This window comes from Mauremys reevesii, linkage group 8 (assembly GCF_016161935.1).
Source record: "Mauremys reevesii isolate NIE-2019 linkage group 8, ASM1616193v1, whole genome shotgun sequence".
Taxonomy (NCBI): Eukaryota; Metazoa; Chordata; order Testudines; family Geoemydidae; genus Mauremys; species Mauremys reevesii.
In genome coordinates this window covers 7,257,566-7,276,613 of record NC_052630.1, presented here as the reverse complement: position 1 = coordinate 7,276,613, position 19,048 = coordinate 7,257,566, and the positions used below count along the sequence as shown (strand labels likewise).

The 19,048-nt window shown below is 41.6% G+C and overlaps 1 protein-coding gene across 3 annotated transcripts in view; it reads right to left on the bottom strand.

Annotated features, from left to right (window-relative positions):
• Window positions 1-16,730, bottom strand: part of RNF130 (ring finger protein 130) — an 86,903-nt gene extending 70,173 nt beyond the window's left edge. Inside the window, exon 1 of one of the 3 annotated variants that reach the window (XM_039484606.1) lies at window positions 15,964-16,730. In XM_039484606.1, coding sequence (XP_039340540.1) covers window positions 15,964-16,225 — 262 coding nt within the window. In that variant the 5' untranslated portion in view covers window positions 16,226-16,730. The remainder of the gene's footprint in view (window positions 1-15,963) is intronic. The other 2 variants (XM_039484607.1, XM_039484605.1) reach the window with 2 other exon arrangements.
• Between the last annotated feature and the right edge of the window lie 2,318 nt (window positions 16,731-19,048).

Below are 19,048 nucleotides of genomic sequence, written 5' to 3'. Positions count from 1 at the left end.
GAGCCTTCCTGTAGTACCCCTCACCTAGCCTATAGTTAAAGTGCAAGTGTCATACAATTTCTCCTGGGACACTGAGAAACCAGCCCACCATACAAAAGGGACAAAAATCAAGGTACAATACATCACTTGTGGTACAACAGCTGACACCAGTGAAAAATGGTTCTGTTTGCATGTGGCTGGAAACTTACTGCTTAGACAGAGAAACTAATGCTTGCTTCATTCAAGAAACTGTAGCACTATTAAATAGTAACTTACAAGAGAGCAAGTGGTAACATCTATAGTATTTAAAAAAGAGTCAATGTTATGCTCTTCAACTGCCAAAAAGTAAAAATATCACTAGCTACCAATAAGGTTAAAACAGTGGTTTTGTTTAAATGCAGTAAGGCTTCCGAAAGCTTTTCAGATAGCACTTAATAAAAAAAAATTAAGTCAAGTATGCTATAACTTTGTGCCCTTTAAAAAGGTAATAAAATGTGCTTCTCCATGGCAACCTGCATTTTCTAGACAAGTCTATTTGTGATATTTACTACACCACCATCTAGCCTACTACATGTAACAAAGAATCCAAACAGAAGGCCTTTGTAAGCATTGTCCGGCTATGCTGGAAGGACAGCAGACACTGGATATGCTTTAATTATGCTGAAACTTTATTTCTACATGACTAGGAGAATCTGGCAGATAAAATTGTTCAGTGCAGGTAATTCCATACTCATCTACATATACCCAGGGAGCTGCTTTCCAAATCCATTTTATCTGATCACCATATCCATTCCCTATGAAGCACCTGTATTGGACATCAGTCCCAAGCTTACATAATCACAGCCTAACTCCTGTCCTTTTTGTTCTTTGTCCCTCATTAAGCCCTCAACCTGCTATGGGGAAGGCAAGCAAATCCACCTTGTCTTGGCCAATCTAGTGGTAAGGGAAAAGATCCTTCCTAACCCCCCCAAGAAAAGGGGAGACTAGCATAATGCTCACAGCTGATCATGATGAAACCTGGCATTTCAACTACTTCCATGAGTGGGAAGGTGGGCACTGCTTAGCCTGGTCCAGGTGAAAAGAGGGCTTTTACTGCATAGATGTGGGCATAAACAGTTCCCTTCTCTTCTGGTCACCTAGCGTCCCCACGCTGACCTGGTATGAAGCTGTCTCCACACAGCAGGTAACTCTCTAGCTGCCATTAAAGGGGCAACTCAACCTTCAACAAGCCAGACAAAGGTCCCCATTGTTTAACATGCAGTGAGGCGACTCTCTCCAAGAGCAGGAGAATGTGACAAATGGGGCTTTCAAATGGTTAAAAGATCTCTTCTGAAATTTTAAAAAGATTACCATCCATCCTCGTTTCATTTGGGTGGACGAACCTGTATTAGGGACATCTTTACAAAAAATTGTTTGATCACTTGCCTGGGGCAAGTAATTTGACAGGAAATTAAGTTTTCCCATCAACATTGTAAGAATTAGTTAAGTAAGTTATATACATCTTCATGGTGGTTCTGCAAGGTTAGATTAGAATACTTCAGGCATTGTTATAAAAGCTACTTAGCCGAATTCTTAAATCTGAATTTCATTTCTTTTCTGAACTCTGTATATAACAAAACTCTGAAATCTAGAAGTTTGAAACTGGAATCTCTTGCTTTAAAATCAGGTGTTTTCTTCCATTACATTGACACATAACCCCTCTATTTTAAGATTTATGGTAACCATTAATCACTGGCACTGAGTCACAAAAAAGTATTTTAGGAGCACTGATACTGTATCAGGTTACAATAATCATAAGAGTACTTTGTGTATTGCGTGTGTTTTTATTTAAAAGTACAACAAACCAGTTACAAAAGCAGAAGTAGCACATGTGTTTGTTTTAAAAATCCCTCAGATTACATTGCACTCTGCAAAAGGGACAAAAAAGTATGTCAAGCTTTGGACATACCAACCTTGACTATCTCCATTTAGATAAAGCTGTTTGCTATTTAATAAATACTTCCCACTTGTTCAGAGCAGTAGTCTAAGAACTGGAAAAAACAGAATATCATGAGCAGGGCAATAAAACATTCAAATTCCCAGGGCCAAAGGCATATATATTTTTCTTCAGCAAAATCAGATTCCAATAACTGTGGCATACCACACACACATCCAAAGATGAAGCACAATGTAAAACCAGAATTTCACACAAACTCCTTGGCTTAACAATGAGAACACAGGATATTTTACTATCTCTAATTTCCTATTTTTAACTTAACTACTGCAGCTCAAAGCAGAAGCTATATCCAATATTATTAAGTCTGCATTTTCTTTTAAAAGCAAATGCATGCAAATTTTATCCTGGGATAATAGTTTAATCAGATTATGAGATTACTTTTTTCATTGCAATCATTATCAAGGCTAAGAAGTATTGGGAGCAAAGATGGGCAATATGCAAGAGGCAAGACAAAGTAATTATGATAGGAAACAAAGACATCAGAAGATTAACATTAAATAGATGAGGTAAGAAAGTTTGACAATTGCTCCATTTTTAATACATTCTATTGTAATTAGATACTGTACTATCTAGGATGTTAAGATCACCCAGTGCTGCCAGGCCCACTGAAACTAGAATGGAAGCCTAAAAGTTTTCTTATTACAAGAAGTTTTATAGTTAGACCCTCATTACAGAATTTTGAAACTGTGTGAAAATTGTAGCCATACATCTTTTACATTAAGTCAAATCACTATCCCTTCACACATCACTCAAATTTAGAAAAAAAAAAAAGTATTATAAACCTTAAACTATTTTATAATGGAATAGAACTAGTACCTACAGCAATAGAAAAAATACTATTTGTTGTTAGTTACCACTTCAGGGCTAGTTTTATCTTTTGTTCGGATAAGGATAAGAAAAAAAAGTCACAAAACAATTTGATTTGTATGTTGCTTTATTAATGGTTTGATGGGATCACTGTATTTTGTTATTCCCTCAGTAATTATAGAACATTCAGAAAGGAAATTCAGCCACCATATGAGCAACTTAGCTTTGTGGTGCGCCCTCGTGGTGTGGGGCCCCGGGCAATCGCCCTGCTTGCTACTCTTAGTGCAGACCCTAGCTTTCATATGCAGAAAACTAGTTATGGCAAAGGTGGGCTGTGGAGTTTTTATAGCATCGGGGGTGGGGGGTTTTCAGAAGGAAAAAGGTTGAGAACCCCTGGTTTAAATGAATTATCACTCAAAGTTCTGTATCAATATGCCTAGTAAGGAATCTATTTGTCAACAAATATTTCCTAAATCTGTGTTGTCTTTGTTACAAATTTGCTGACAGGTATTTTAAAATATGCAGAATTTTAAAATATTGTGCGCAGAATTTATAATTTTTTGGTGCATAATTCCCCCAGGAGTAACTCATGCAGGATCTATTACCAGTACCGGAGCTATGTAAGAGAGAAAGAAAAGGATCTCTCTCTCTCACACTAGATGTTTCTGACTAAGCTTTATGAAGAGAAGAATGAGGGGGGGTTTGATAGCTGCTTTCAACTAACTGAAAGGGGGTTCCAAAGAGGATGGATCTAGACTGTTCTCAGTGGTACCTGATGACAGAACAAGGAGTAATGGTCTCAAGTTGCAGTGGGGGAGGTTTAGGTTGGATATTAGGAAAAACTTTTTCACTAGGAAGGTGGTGAAGTACTGGAATGGGTTACTTAGGGAGGTGGTGGAATCTCCTTCCTTAGAGGTTTTTAAGGTCAGGCTTGACAAAGCCCTGGCTGGGACGATTTAGTTGGGAATTGGTCCTGCTTTGAGCAGGGGGTTGGACTAGATGACCTCCTGAGGTCCCTTCCAACCCTGATAGTCTATGATTCTAAGAGAGGAACTACTGGGACTTGAGAGAAAATATTCCCCCAAAATTTTAGTTTTGTTTTAAAGTACTACATTGAAAGAATTAGAATGACTAACTCATTAAGTGATAAGGTTATCTTTGTTAAACTTCCTAAAGAGCAAAAGGAAACAGAGTATGCAGTAATGTTTGGTCTCAAATCAGAATGAAAACTGAAATGGACACAGATTTAGTCATATTGATGACATGTTCAAATAAGAGCAAAGGTTAGTGCACATTTCCATCATCATCCTCTTCCAGCTGCAGAAAGTTTTAATGGGATGTAGCATAAAATGTATCATCCATTGTAACTACCACAATGTCTTTTTACAGTAAGAAATGCAAGTATACTAGTCTAGTAAAGGTATGTTTGTTAGTATGCTTAATAGGTAAGGTTACGATTATTTCACGGAGGTCATTGAAGTCACAGAATCCGTGAGTTCCGGACACCTCTGACATTTTCTGCCCCGGGGCTGGAGTTGTCAGTCAGCAGGCAGCCCTGCAGCTCTCAGACACTGCTGGCAGGCCCCCACCATCTCCTAGCAGCAGGGGGACCCCAGAGCTCCCACTTAGCTATGGACAGCAGGACTCCCCGCAGCATCCCAGCCGCGGCAGGTGGCAAACCCCTCCCCACAGCAGCCCAGCTGTGGCAGATGGCGGGGATCCCCTGGAGCTCCCACTCGCCACGGGGCTCCCTGCAGCAGCCCAGTCGCAGCAGGTGGACCCCTTGTGGCAGCCCAGCTACAGGGGAGGTACCCCTCGTGGCAGCTCAGCTGTGGCGGGGACCCCAGAGCTCCCTGCCACTGCGGGGGGTGACGGGACCCCAAAGCTTCCAGCCACTTTGTATGCTGGACCCTATCCTCTCTCCATTTTGCCATGGATATTTTTAGTAAAAATCATGAACAGGTCACAGGCTTCTGTGAATTTTTGTTTATTGCCACAACCTGTCCATGATTTTTACTGAAAATATCCGTGACAAAAATCTGAGCCTTATTAATAGGTCATGATTTCACGTATACAACATAAAAAAATTTCACTTTTCAAAGTCGTTCTCTAATTTAGAGAATGGTCTGATGCCTTCGAGCACTTAAGGCAAAATAAAATAGAAATTAAGAGCTAAAAATGGAGTAACTAGAATAATAAAAGGTCTGGCATTATGGTGGAGTTAAGAAATATCCCAGTTTCATAAAAAGGAAATTATGTAGTAGTCTCAGTATGTTTTTATCACTTATGATTTTTAAACCATGTTTAGCTATGATCTCTAGCAGTGAAAGACAACAGAGTTTGCTGTTCACGTACGGAACAAAAAGATTCTTTCTAGATTTTTCCCTATTTTCACAATGAATAGGAAATGGGAGGCAGCTGTGTGTTCATTCACAAGTGAGCCAAACTATAAGCAAGGTCTTGAATTCATCTAAAAGCAGTACTGATTTATTTAATGTCAAACAATATTACATGGTCTTGATGCAGTGTCCTTAAGAAATCTAAACAGCTCTACTTTTTCCAAAGAGAAAGAGCATGCTAGAAGCAGAAATCCAATTGTGTAAACCAGTGCTTCTGAGACATTCTAGACTTTAAGCATCAGAGGGGTAGCCGTGTTAGTCTCAATCTGTCCCATGCATCTGACGAAGTGGGTATTCACCCACGAAAGCTCATGCTCCAATACATCTGTTAGTCTATAAGGTGACACAGGACTCTTTGTTGCTTTATTCTAGACTTTGTACTTCAGCAACACAGAAATCTGGAGAGGCAATCTGGGGAAAAATACAAAAGTTCCCAGAACTGAGAACCTAAGGTACAATAAATGCAGCAGTCCATGTGAGGGACAACTAAGTACTACAAAAATCTGTTGTAGCATTTCTCGCTAGAAGCTTGGAATAAACTGCTGTAACTTACTGATTCAGTTAGGTGGCCTTCCTACAGAAGAGGCAACAAGCCTGAAAAAAGTTTTTATGGCCAATATTAGAAACATCTAAGTCAGATATCTGAGACAGTACTTCAGGCATGTCAGTTGTAATAAATCTGACAAAAGCTCTGATCAAGTAGAGAAGATATAATCATCCACATCAGATCTGTGTTGGTAAGGACAGTAGATTGAGTGAAAGCCTTTACCAACCCCTATTAAGCAACTGTGGGAAGATTATAGCCAAATTAACTTGATTTGTTTAAACGCTACTTATGCCCTGGACAATATATATCCTACAAATATTAGACAAGTATAATCTCTAGCAAAAAATTAATTTTGAAGTCATGAAACTTAGAGGTACAAGAATATCCAAAATACAAAAGTGGAGGGGGACAAAATGTAGCATAGCAATCCTGTAAGCAGCACTTAATGACCAAAACCAGAAATTACAAGTGGTAAAAATTAAAAAAAAAAAAAAAAAAAAAAAACTGTACTAAGGCGCACAGTTTCCTGTAGCAGTCAAACATATTAAGGAATAGTATTCAAACTGATCGTGAGAAGACAGGGTCTGAAAAATTTTAGAAATGAGAATAACAGAATTTTATTATAGGTATATCCTTGTTTGAGATACAGCACCACTACTCATTATAACATCTTTAAAATTTACCATCCAATGTACGTAGCATAAGTTCCATAAAGTCTGTTATTGCTGACAACTGCACAGTGTACAGGGAACACTAATGGAGAGTCAGTACTTTTTGGTGGGTTTTTTGTTTTATTATGGTTTTTAATACACTCCAGAGGATCTAAGCCTTACAGTGAATCACTCCCCCTTCTTATTGAATTTATAAAATATCTACTACACACCAGTGCTGAGCATATCAATCAGCACTGTAAGGGACAGATAACTGAACTAAGTCAGCAAGTTTAATTGTCAATAGTTGTCCATTATCATCCGTCATCTATGCTCAGTTATTCAGATGCCATTTGGAATGTACAATATTTTTCACAAGCTTAGGATTTGAATATATCAGCTGGATGGTCTCCATGACATAATGAAAAGCAATTTAAGAGTAATTTAAATGATTGCTAATACAAATCACTTACATATGAAGAGATCTGATCAGAAGTCATTTATGTCATTTCATTATTGTAGAAAAAGTATCAATAAACAGAAAGCTATTTTTGTACTTTTCACTATAGATGCAAGTGCAATTATGTGGGCTAACTCAAAGTGATCTGTTACCAGCATATAGGTCCATCTTAGGACTGGCACAATCAGTATTTGTCCCATATCCCCTTCCCTATATTTGCTGCTGTACTGTGAACTTGTTGAGTGATGCAGTTTGGACATCCTTCTCACAGATAATAGCAAAAGTCAATTTAGCAAACTACCATTTCATAACTAGTGGGATCTAATGTTTAGCCATAAAACATCTCTCCTCTTCTGTTTCAATTAATTTGCATATAACAAGTCTATTGACTGAAGTGATCATCAGTCACTGGCACAAAGGGGTGCATCCCTCTCCATAAGCAATTTCCATAACCAAAAATAAGGATCTTCACTACCCCATTAAGGAAATTACACTTAATTCAAGAAAGTAACTATGGGCACTTCTGTCTCCTTATACAGAACATAATAAAAACAAAACTTCCTTCAACCAAGATCAATTCTGATCCAAGTTCACAACAGAAAATACTCTACCCAAGGAATGGCCAGTCTGAACTTACTGGAAAAGTCCTTTTGTTCAAATAGTAAGTACAGATAAGAAATATTCCTTTTCATTGTCTAAGGTCTACATCGGTTATAATGGTCTTTTATTAGCAATGTGAACCCAGTTGAAGGCAGATACTTTACAATTATGTACACATTTTTACATGCACACAAGGTCACAGTACAGCTCCTCTCAAAAGGAAGATCAGATGACATTTCGATGTCCTGGTTACAGAATTGGAAAATGTGTGAAAAGACAACTACATGGCCACCACCTTCAAGTTCCCCTAACCTCGGCTAATTCTGATGAAATGATGTCTTGATCCTATGATGGGATCCCTAGGGTGCAACTTGGGACTGGGGAACCGCTGAGCCCTTTGTCTCACCAACCTGGGCTCCCTCTCACATTGTGATGCTGTGACAAGCTGCAAACCACTCCAAGTACTGCACTTACAAAGCCATCCACAGGCAGGGACACACCCAGCTGAGTTACATGAATACTTTCACCAGCCACTCATGAACCAACAATACAGAGGCTCCAGCCGACTCCCCACAGCTCCCCAGCCTAGGACCTCAGGGTTGTACTGTCCTGCCCTGGTTAGAAGCCCGACCAGCGTAAGTTTATTACCCAGTCCGGCCCTCCCTCAATGGACACGCACCAGTTTTTGTTCCTGATCAGATTTCTCAAGAACTTCAAGCAAAACACAATTTTAGATATAAAAATAGGTTTATTAACTACAGAAAGATAGATTTAAAGTGATAATAAGTAATAAGCATGCAGATCAAAGTTGATTACCTAAGAAATAAAAGTAAATCTGAGTTCTATAAACTAGACAGGATTTAAATCAGTGTCTCACTCTGATGGTATAATTCCTTAATACACAGGCTGGGATTCTCCTTTCTAGCCTGGAACCACCTCCCCAGTTCACTGTTTGTCCTCCAGACGTGTTTCCAGATGTTGAGTTTGGGGGTGGGGGGGAAACAAGGCCAAATGATGATGTCACTTCCCCTCCTTTATAGGTTCCTCCAGCTTGCTGGAAAGATCTTTTGCTATGACATGAGTCAAGCAGTCTCCATTGTCTATGTGCTTTCTCTGAGAGGTCTCCATCGTATACAGTTCCTGGGTTAGTCCTCGTGTGAATTATTCCCCTTAATGGGCCATTATCAGTGTCTGGCTGCACCATTTCTGTACCTGAAAGGCTGGTTGTGGGTGTGTCCAACGTCACAACATATTAGTAACAAACATATAGCAAACTTCATAACTTCACAAACAATGATAGCACATACAATCCAACAGGATATTAATATTAAACAGATCAAGAATTAAAATGATACCTCACAAGGCATACTTTGTACAAAATATATCAATTATATTGACAGTGGTGAATATGGAGGTGCCAGGGTGTTGCTTTGGCGTACAGAGTATCACAGATCCCTAAACCAGTGCTTGACCACATAATGAAATAAGTCATATTGGATGTCTTCCTTGAGACCAAACACATAGTGACCATATCAGATTATCCTCTTACAGTCAATTCTTCTCACATCAGGCAGCTAGTTCAAGCCTATCTAGCTCTTGGTGCAAGATTGGCCCTTGTGACAACAGGCAGGTCCCTTTGTAGTAGAAATACGGGTAGACCTACTTGCCATGTTGAATAGTTCTCCTCAACAAGTAGTGGTCCTGGAAGAGGTATAAGTGTGTTTTCCTTCCAATCTCTTAACTATTTGAGGAGTGGCTGCTGGCCAAGTTCATGAACCCTCCTCCTGAAAAGCTAGACACTAGTTAGACACTGTGTGGTTGCAAGAAAAGGCTAACAGGTCCATTGCCTTGGTGTTATGGGTCTTTGTTTTTCTTCCTAGTGCCAAGCCTCACTGTGGTGGTATTCAGCTTTCCCTTATTATGTATGGTGCATACTGGTAACAGGTTTGCTCTGCCCAAGACACCAACAGTTGCGTCTTTCTGGAAAGATGAAGATGTGGTTATACTTCATTTTGTCTACATAGGCCATGGCAGAGATGTGGTCTGTCATTACAAGACTATGGAAAATGCACAGAAGGAATCTATGCTGTGAACCCATACTGGATGGCCCTGACCTCTAGCCAGTTATATTGTGCCTCTTGTCTTCCTGGGATCAGGTCTCTGATCTTTGCCCTTCAGTAAGTACTCCACTCTTCTAGATTGGCACTGGTCATTATGACTGCTCCATCTTCCTCACGTACAAGGAATCCTTTTGTAAGTCTGTCCTTCAATCATCAGAAGATGAACATGCTAGCCAGTTTTGGGGGAAGAGAGATTCATTACTAAACAAGACAGCAGAGTGTATGGAAAAGACAGAACCTCTGAAGAAGCCTCATGGGGACTCAGGCCCTTACTGGCATATCTATGCATGACATTCTTGAGAGACAGAGACTGAGGTCTCTGAAGTTGTAGACTTCTCATGTGAGTGCCCTTAACTTACCTCACCTCTCCTATGACACTAATACCTTATACTGTAGGTGGTGTCTCAATTTTTAATCACAATCAATATTTGTCTCTTTAGATGCAACATGAAGACATAATCCTCCAGAAACCAGGTTGCATGCTGGGTATCCATTGTTGCTTTGTCTGTAAATGGGACCCTCATTAACAAGTTGTCCAGGAAGGGAGAGATAGGAGTCTTTTGCTATCTGAGGGCTGCTACTAGGAATGCAAGAACTTTTATGAAAGCTGTAGAAACTCAACAACCTAGAAGAAAAAGGATTTGCTTTGAAGAAATATGTAAAGTCCTGTGTGGATACACAAATGTGTATCCGCACCTAATCTGCAGAAATTATCTGCGGATGTGGATATTGGTGGATTTGCAGGGCTCTACACTGGGGGCTGGATTGAGACTCCGAGGCACCCCCCGCCTCTGTAGCCGGTCGGGAAGAGATGTGCTGGCAGCTGTGGGGAGCCGCGGCGGACCCTCCACTTGCCCCGGGCAGGGTGCCCGAGCAGCCCAGGGCCCCTGCCCCCAGCCTCCCTGCCCAGTGTCCCTGTCCCTTAGCCCGCCCACCCAGGGCAGGTGGAGATACTCAGGTTCCCCACAGCTCCTAGCGCGGCTCTCCCTGACCCGGCTCTGGCCGGGGAAGGGGGTGGCTCAGAGCCGCAGCCCAGCTACTGTAGGAGCTGGCAGGCAGCTGGGGGGAGCCATGGCGGACCCTCCACCTGCCCTGGGTGTGGGACTCGAGCAACCCCTGGCTCCTGTCCCTGCCCGTCAGGCCCTCTGCCCAGGGCAGGTGGAGGATCCGCGCCACGGTTCCTCACAGCTGCTCACCCACTCTTACCATCACAGCCCTGCGTGGATACAAAATTTGTACCCGTATCCATGCTGGTTCCTCATAAATGGTCCACAGATATCCTCATCCCTGGAAGTGGATATCCGCGGATACCCGCTATTTGCAGGGCTACAGAAATATGGATTTGTTAACATGAGCAAGTTCAAAACAAGCTGTGCCACAGGGCCATCAATGCCTGGCAGCTCTTCCAAAAGTTGTCTAACTTAGGTAACATTCAAACATGCAGGTTTGTGCAGCAAAAATATAATAAGACTTATACATTAGAATTGAGAGGATAGAACTCCAGCTAGAAGAATTAATGGCAGAAAAGCAGCAGTCACCTTACTTCCTCCTATTTTAAAGAGGCAGTATCGGTTTTGTCATGTGTGTGATAGTCTTTTAAAAAGCAGTGCTTGTACAAAATCTGACCTAGTCAACAGTTTTAAAAAACTATCAGAGTTTACACAAAAGAGCATTTTAGCTACAAAAGGTAGTGTTTTGGATTTAACTAAATTGATTAGGAAAAGCACTTTGAAATGAGAATTAATCTGTTTTTTTTTCTTGGTGGCTCAACAGAAAACTTTAATTACAACTGTAAACCCCAGTACAGTTTTAGTCTAGCTATATCTCCTAATCCCTATTGTCTGACATGATTTAGTCTATATGCATCCACACCCATCTCTGCCACAACCCTTTCCTCACAATGCTCTCCCTGCTCTTGTCAGTTGGTTTAATCACCAGTCATATTGTCTAAATCTCAAGATTGTGAACAATCTAGGGCAGGCATTGTGTTTTATTTGTACACTCCTAGTATAGTGGAGCCCAAAGAGGCTCCATAGGTGCTGTCATAATAAAAAATAATAAAACAGTACTATGCAACAGTATGTGGTTGACTGGGATTTGCAAAAATAGCATATTCAACCCCTAGAAAAGGACATCCTTATTTTGCTCAATAGTTTCTTTTTCACACAAAGAAGGAACAAGTATTCAGATAAGTCTCACCCATCTGCCTCCAACAGAAAATGGCTGAAAAACAAGAGGTTTCAAGGTGTTCACACATTAAGCCAAGGAAATTGCAGGATGGGAGTACACCATTTCTAACACTGATGCTAAGCATCTCTGGGAAAAACAAGTTACAATAGCCAAATTCCTATGGTTTAGTTTCCTTGGTTTATTTTATAAGTCTGTTTTAAATCTCTGGATTGTACACATACACAAGTGATCATGGGTTAATATTGACCACTACAAGTTCCCAATTCCCAAGATTTTTCATTTTGAAAAAAAATATACTCCATAAAATACTTAGTTCCTTTTTAAAAAAAACATCTTCCAGAGAAAATTTCAAAGGTAGAGCAAGCAATAAGAATCCACTCTAAACACAGTAATGACCACTGGGATCATTATAAAAAGATCTATTAGAAAACTACATTGTCAGAGTCTTACCAATATTGAAATAAGGAGTTAATTTTGCTCATTTAAAGTGACAGAATAATCTTTAAAATGGTAAATATCAACTGTACCTATAGTCCTAGAGAAGCTGGTAACAGACCTATAAAAAAATTCTTTCATCATAATTATTCAGTACTGATGTCAAAGTAATCTGTGGTTTCCCCATTAGTACTTATTTTATGATCATCTCTATATTTAGAAATTAGATATTCTCAGGATAAAAATTAAGTACTTGGTTTTGAGTAATTAAAAAAACAACTATAGTTTTTGGAGTAATGAGAAAAGGACCCAAAACATATGTAAGTGGAGAACACAAGAACAGATGAGCTATTCAGCCCTTATATTATCATACTTACAAAAGGTATACATATATTTATGCTGTATTTCCATTTTAGGGTAACTGTGACATAGCCATATCATTCAAGTTACACTAGCAATTTACAGTCACAGAATCACTTTTGCGAATTACCATCTAATCAAGTACAGTTTCTTTGGGTGGAATACAGCTTTTGAAACCAGATATCAAACTCACACAAGTTTTAGCAAGGCATAGGGAAATCAAATTGTCTTAATGTGCATACTAACAGGACAGAGTACTAAACCGGAAATATTTCAGCTACATATGTGGACAGAAGAGAAGGGAAAAATGCAGAAGTGTAAAAAAATTGCAGCATGATGCAATCACATCTTTAATGTCTAGGAAAACCACCACATAATTGCAGGGAACTCCAGCATCTTAAAAAATTGTTTTAATAGCATATAAAAATATTGAGTAAACAAAAGAGCCAAGTCATGAAAATTACCTAGTACCAGGAGGAGTCCCATTATGGCAGTTAAATATCTTCAGGATTGGTCCTAATGCCACTATGTGTGAAAGTAATTTACTTCTCTATATGCAATGAACAAGAGACTACAGTGCACTGAAGTAACATTTGCACACAAAGAGGGGCATTTCAGGTCCTCAACACATGGATGCTCTCAGTATACGCATAAGCAAAGTCATTATGCTGAGCACCCAGGTTCATGAAAATTCCATGCAAGACAGTGATTGAGTGGGCTGCTACCAAGCCCTAACTTCACTATCAGTAAATCTGCATATATAATATCACAAATACAAGGTCTTTTCTGCTCAGCCTAAGTGACAGGTAAAGAGTCGATGTATAATCCTAGTTCAGCAAAGGACTGCACTAGTTATTCTGGTTTAAGAGTTATCTTCTAAAACTCTTGCCGCAAGTTAAACAGACAATGATAAAAGGTATTAGGGCAACTGCTCATAGCAGGAAGGCATTAAGGCTCACTTATCAAATACAGCAATACAACCAACAAAAAAACCCTTAACACTATTTATAAGTGTGCAAACAAGTATGTTAGTTATAGCTTGTGAAATAAAGATTTCAATCTTCTCTACACTAAATGAATTGTGCAATACTACTATTTTTACCGGTGGGAAAATTGTCTTTGCACAAATAAAGCAAAATATGCAAGGTTTTAACAGAGCAGTATAAAGCACTTCATAAAAGAGATTAAAGGAAGAGTGGAAGACAGTTAGGTCTACCTTTATAGGCTTCTCTTGACAAGCTGAAGGACAGAACTGAACTTGTTCAGCAAGTGATGACATATCAAACATTAATGATTACAGCATGTCAAAACCGCAATAATTCAGGTCTGCAATTTCATGATTCACCATGCTGCCTAGCTGAAATTATTTGTCATGTTATACTTTTAAGGCTGTTTATGGACTTGCTAAGGTTTTATTGAGCTTTTCTCTTGTTATTCCAGTGAAAATACCATCATTCTTTGACAAATACTTTCATTAACTCTTTGGAGATGACTATCAGAATAGAATGGAAAAGACTGCTAAAATAGAATTAAGGACTGTTTCATCAATAATTTTTATTCATAAAAGATGCAGCACTTTGCGGGAAAGGAAATCCAGATGCTAGACTCTTTCATATACTAAAAACAATACATGTTAAAGAGAGACAATACCATCTATAAGACATTGTTTTGCATCTCCTTCCACTTCACCAAGACAGCATCTTAATTTCATGGGGGGGGGGTGAGGAAGGAGGGGGAAGTGGGAGAGAATAGAGACTCAAAAAAAAAAAAAGAGGTCAAACACCACTGGAGGGCCTTTATTTGAATTCCAAATCCATCCCTCCCAAGTGCCCTTCGGGAACAATCATTCTATGGTTTTATTTTTACTATGATTAAAAAAAAAAGTGTTTTTCAGAATGTGTTATTCTAGCATGGTCTAAGTAACACTTTTAAAAACTCTAGTGAAGCTCAGGGCTTCAACTAGACCAGCTAGCATGTGCTAAAATACAACTTGCTGTGACACTACACTAGACTTTTAAAACATATTACCACATTCCAAAAAACAAAGACAAAAAATCCACTCATATTTTAGCCTAGTCAAGGCAAACCCTATAAGTGGCCTTCAACATCAAAACATAATATTGTGATGTTAGGATTTAAGACAGGTAATTATGACAATTCAAAAGATGTTTTCAATTATTTTAAAAATGTACACTTTGCCTCCCTCCCCCAAAATACTAGATGTTAGTTTCTGGGTTTACTTTACAAGCAGTAGAAGATTAATTTATTTTATATTCCCCTCTCTCTCTCTCTGCAGAAGTACAGCATCCAGAAAACATGCTAGGAGCCAGATTCGATCCATCAAGTAAGCCCATTATCCAAGAAAGGTAGCAGCCTGCAAACCACGTGATACATCATTTAATTCAAGAAATACCATTTAAAATTTTTACTATTTTGACTTGCTTAAGTACTCCTAGTTAATGGCTTTAATTCCAGCCCTGACAAGATTAGTATCATTAAAAGAACAACATGAATAGGTTAATATTCTCTCTAAGAATCTCACATTTTATTTATCAGAATGTAACCAACAAAAAAGTTAAAGCTATTACATTCACATTTTATTTAAAATGCTAATATCATACTAGTTACAAAAACAGCACACACATTAATAAGAGATGAAATCTGGGTAAGGCGTAATTACAGAGCCACATATATGGTGTACTGCTTGTATCAGATGCAAGCATACTGTGGGTGTCTGAGACACACCAGGATGCAAGTTTAGTGACTTCAACCATCTGTAACTGCAAATACATAGAAATAAGGATAAGCGTATAAGTGACTACGCAATCAAGTAGTTTCATGCAGTTAGACACATACAATTCTCCTGATAAATATCTAGTATGGAAGTTCTGAGAAGAGACAGTTTAGCAATTTTAACATTGGGGATAGTGCATTAAACAAAGTAATGTATCAAAAATACCTAATATCTAAACACTGCCATTAATTCAGAAAGAATGCATGAGTCTCGACATGACTAACACTTGCTGAACCCCTGTACAATTGCTCAGTACTAGCACACTCAGAAACAGATCATGAATATTCTAGCAAGGGAAAGTCCTCCCTCCTCTTCTTTGCCAGAGATAATGAAAATCTGCCAGCCTGACACACAGAGATATCTTGTTGACAGAGCAGTTACCAGATAGCAAGTGAATGATTTACTCTGAGATCAGATTAGATCGTTTACTAGTCAACACAGCACAAGACAGCGTCGGCCAAGTTTATTTTGTTCGTAGCTGTGTGTTTATGTTGTGTGTGCTACCCAACATAATCTTACTCAATAATCAAGCATACCATCCAAAACCCATACAAAGATCTGGGACACTTCCAAGGCACAGCCCCTCCATTCACAATAAAGGAAAAGAGGTGGTCAACGATATTTACCTCCGTTGATAGGCACTGGGGCCAGAAGCAGGCCTTTGACCTCCACTTTGGGGGAATCCTGCCCGTAGCGTCCACGATCGATCCTCAGTAAGGTAGGGCTGACTCGGTCGGGGTTCAATACAGTCACATTGATGAGGGCTGTGTAATACGCCTGGCTGGTATTATCCGCGCTAGCCAGCAAGACACAACAGTTAACCAGGACCAAGACGGGCAAGGAAGAGAGACGCTTCCAATAGTGGGAAGTCCACTTCGCGAGCATCATCTTCAGCCGAAGTCGAACGAGCACAGACGTGAAGTGTCTCCACAGGCCAAGGCGCCTCCTACAGCCCAGCGCGCGTGTTTATTCCCCCGGCCGCAGAACGGGGCCGCGGACTCCCAGCTCGGGAGGCGGCAGGGAAGCCCTCGGGCCCCAGGCAGTCCATCCACGGGCCAGCGGCCCTGCAGGGAGCCCCCAGGGAGCTACCGAGGAACCCCCCCGGAACTGTTCTCACAGGCGCGGGCGGCTCCTGCGCAGCCCGCCACAGCCCGGCCTCGGGTGTCAGCGCAGGGCTGGCGCGGCTCGAAGCAGCCCCCCCCGCCTCCTCCCGCGGGCGGGGAGTCCCGCTCTGTGCCCGCGCTGCTACCGAGAGCGGGCGGCAGCCAGCGCCCCCAGCCGCCTGTCACCGGGCTGGGCGCGCAGCCGGCACCGGCCCGCGCCAGGGGCGCCCGCCGGGGCGGCAGGTCTCCTCCCCGCGCGCTTCGGACTCCGTCGGGAGCTCGCAGCCCCTCCCCCCTCGCTTCAGGATCCCCCTCAGGCTCGCACCCCCCCCCCCGCGGGCGGGGATCCGCTCGGTGCCGCGGGGGCTGCCCCGCCTGCCCGGCCGCTCCCGCTGACGGCTACCGCGCCATGTCCGGCTCCGGGCCCGTCCCCGCAGCTCCCTCCCCGGGCCGGGGCTCCAGGAGGCGCTGACCCGCCCTCCGCTTCTCAGGCAATTCCCGAGCCCGCGCTCGGCGCACCGAGCCCGACAACAGCCAGCTCCTACTTCCCCGCCTGCTGCGCATGCGCGCTAGGCCCCACCTCCGCCCATCGCCATGAGGGGGAGGCGGGGCTCTGGGGAGTCACGCCCGCTTGGGGGCGTGGCTAACACGGGGAGGGGGCGGTTCTTCAGGGAGTCACACCCACCCTGGGGCGAGGCTACCTAGAAAGGGGATGGCTATTACACTGAGGGGAGGTACCTGCAGGTGGGGCGGGGCTAGTCAGGGAAAGGGGTGGAGCTAGCCACAGTCTGCTGCACCCCACACTCAAGGGAGAGGGAGTGGAGGAGCTGGGGAGAAGGGGTGCTTCCTACTAGGATCCTAGCTACTTCCTTTGAGGGGTTGCAGTGGCTCCTTCCCAGCTGGGAAGTGCTGGGAGCTGCACCTTCTGATGGGGCTGGAAGGGCTGAACCCACAGATTTGGCTGCCCCAGGGGAGACAAAGCTGAGCAAGGCCTAAGGAAGGGAGGTGCAATGGGCCTGGGAAAGAGTAGATTTGGGGAGAGAACTGCCCTTCACCCCTAGAGAGATAGGTTTCTTCTGGTTGGGACCACATGAGGATGGTCTCTGGACAACAGGATCAGATTCTGCTCTCAGTTACTTCAGTGAATCACCAGAGTCAGTCAGGATTCATGGTGTGATATGTATGAACAGGATATGGCCCCTCTGTCTCCAAGACTGCCACCTCTGCCTTAAATGTACTGAAAGGAAAATCAGAAGGACATAACAATGCCCTCAGGTTGGACTCTCAAGACTTTGATCTGAAATGGCATCTGATCTTTGACAGGCTCAATTTTCTTAACAAAAGAATTTGCAAAACACAACTGCTGCCATTCTTCCTCCGAAGCCCTGTCAGTACCTCTAGGACATAAACTAGAATTCAATAGACTATTAAGAACCCTAAATACAATGGTTGGGCCATTTTAGATACTTTACAGTTATTATATTGAAGAAATACTTGGCTCACTAACTCAGTTTTCTGATTCAGGGATTTAGACAAGGACAAATACTGTGCCTAGAGGGTCTCCATTATTCTTTTAGCTTTTTTACCTCTAAGATCCAGAGTTCTGTTGAGTACCAAGCAGATCAGTGAGCATGATTAAAAGCACATGTCTATAATGGAAAAATGTGTGTTGTATGCATGGGAGGAAGGAGGGGTTATGTGGGAAAGTAAAAAATAATTTAGCCAGTTGAAACTAGAGAGAGAATTTAAGTAGGTATGGACTACGGTGTAACAACCTGATTTGGAATTTGGCCAGGACATTTGGCCATTGCTGCATGAGTTGGCCTTTGTTTTCTGCAGTAAAATGAAAAAATGTTAATCCTATGAATTCTGTAATATCATGGTTTGAATAATTAGATTTCTTCAGTTGAATAACATCATAGAAGTTCCAAAGATCTGGGTCTGTGCATGGCCACAGGAATAATCAAAAATAAAACACCAAAAAAACCCTTCCAGGCCTCGCATAGGCAAAGTATCTGAAACTTATTTATGGGAAGGAAAATTAGTAATCCAGTATTTCAGCCTTCACAGGGCCTTTGTTGAGAATACTTTCTGAATTCCTGAGCAAATAATTGTGCTGATGTTCTTTTGAGATATGCACTCCCTGATGACTTTACCAACAGCTGTGGAAGACCTCAAGATAAGGGTAGTGATTAACCTTAAATATTGTGGTTAAACTGCTCCACTCTATAACAGTTGCAGCTTATTCTGTTGTGATGCACCTGGTCACAGATGCATGTGAGCTAGCAAGGAGAAAGAACGTTCTGTATTTTCTTTTACCTGTAACCAAGTGGTTAAATTCGGTCCTTGGAAATGTCCGTGTAATTTCCAACAAAGGTAGTGGGAATCAGATGTGTGCCTCTGAGAGCAGAAACTGGCCCACGAGGCCCACTAAAGGCATGTAACTTGTGGAGCTGTAAAATCCTCTGAGATGCTGCTTATGAAAAGCTCTATAGAAATGTCAATACAATGCAGGAAATGTCTTTGAAGCAGCAGTGGAATGTTCTGCTTTCGCATCATATATTTTTCCCCTCTCCTGCTTGGGAAATGCTGGGTGAAGAACCACAAT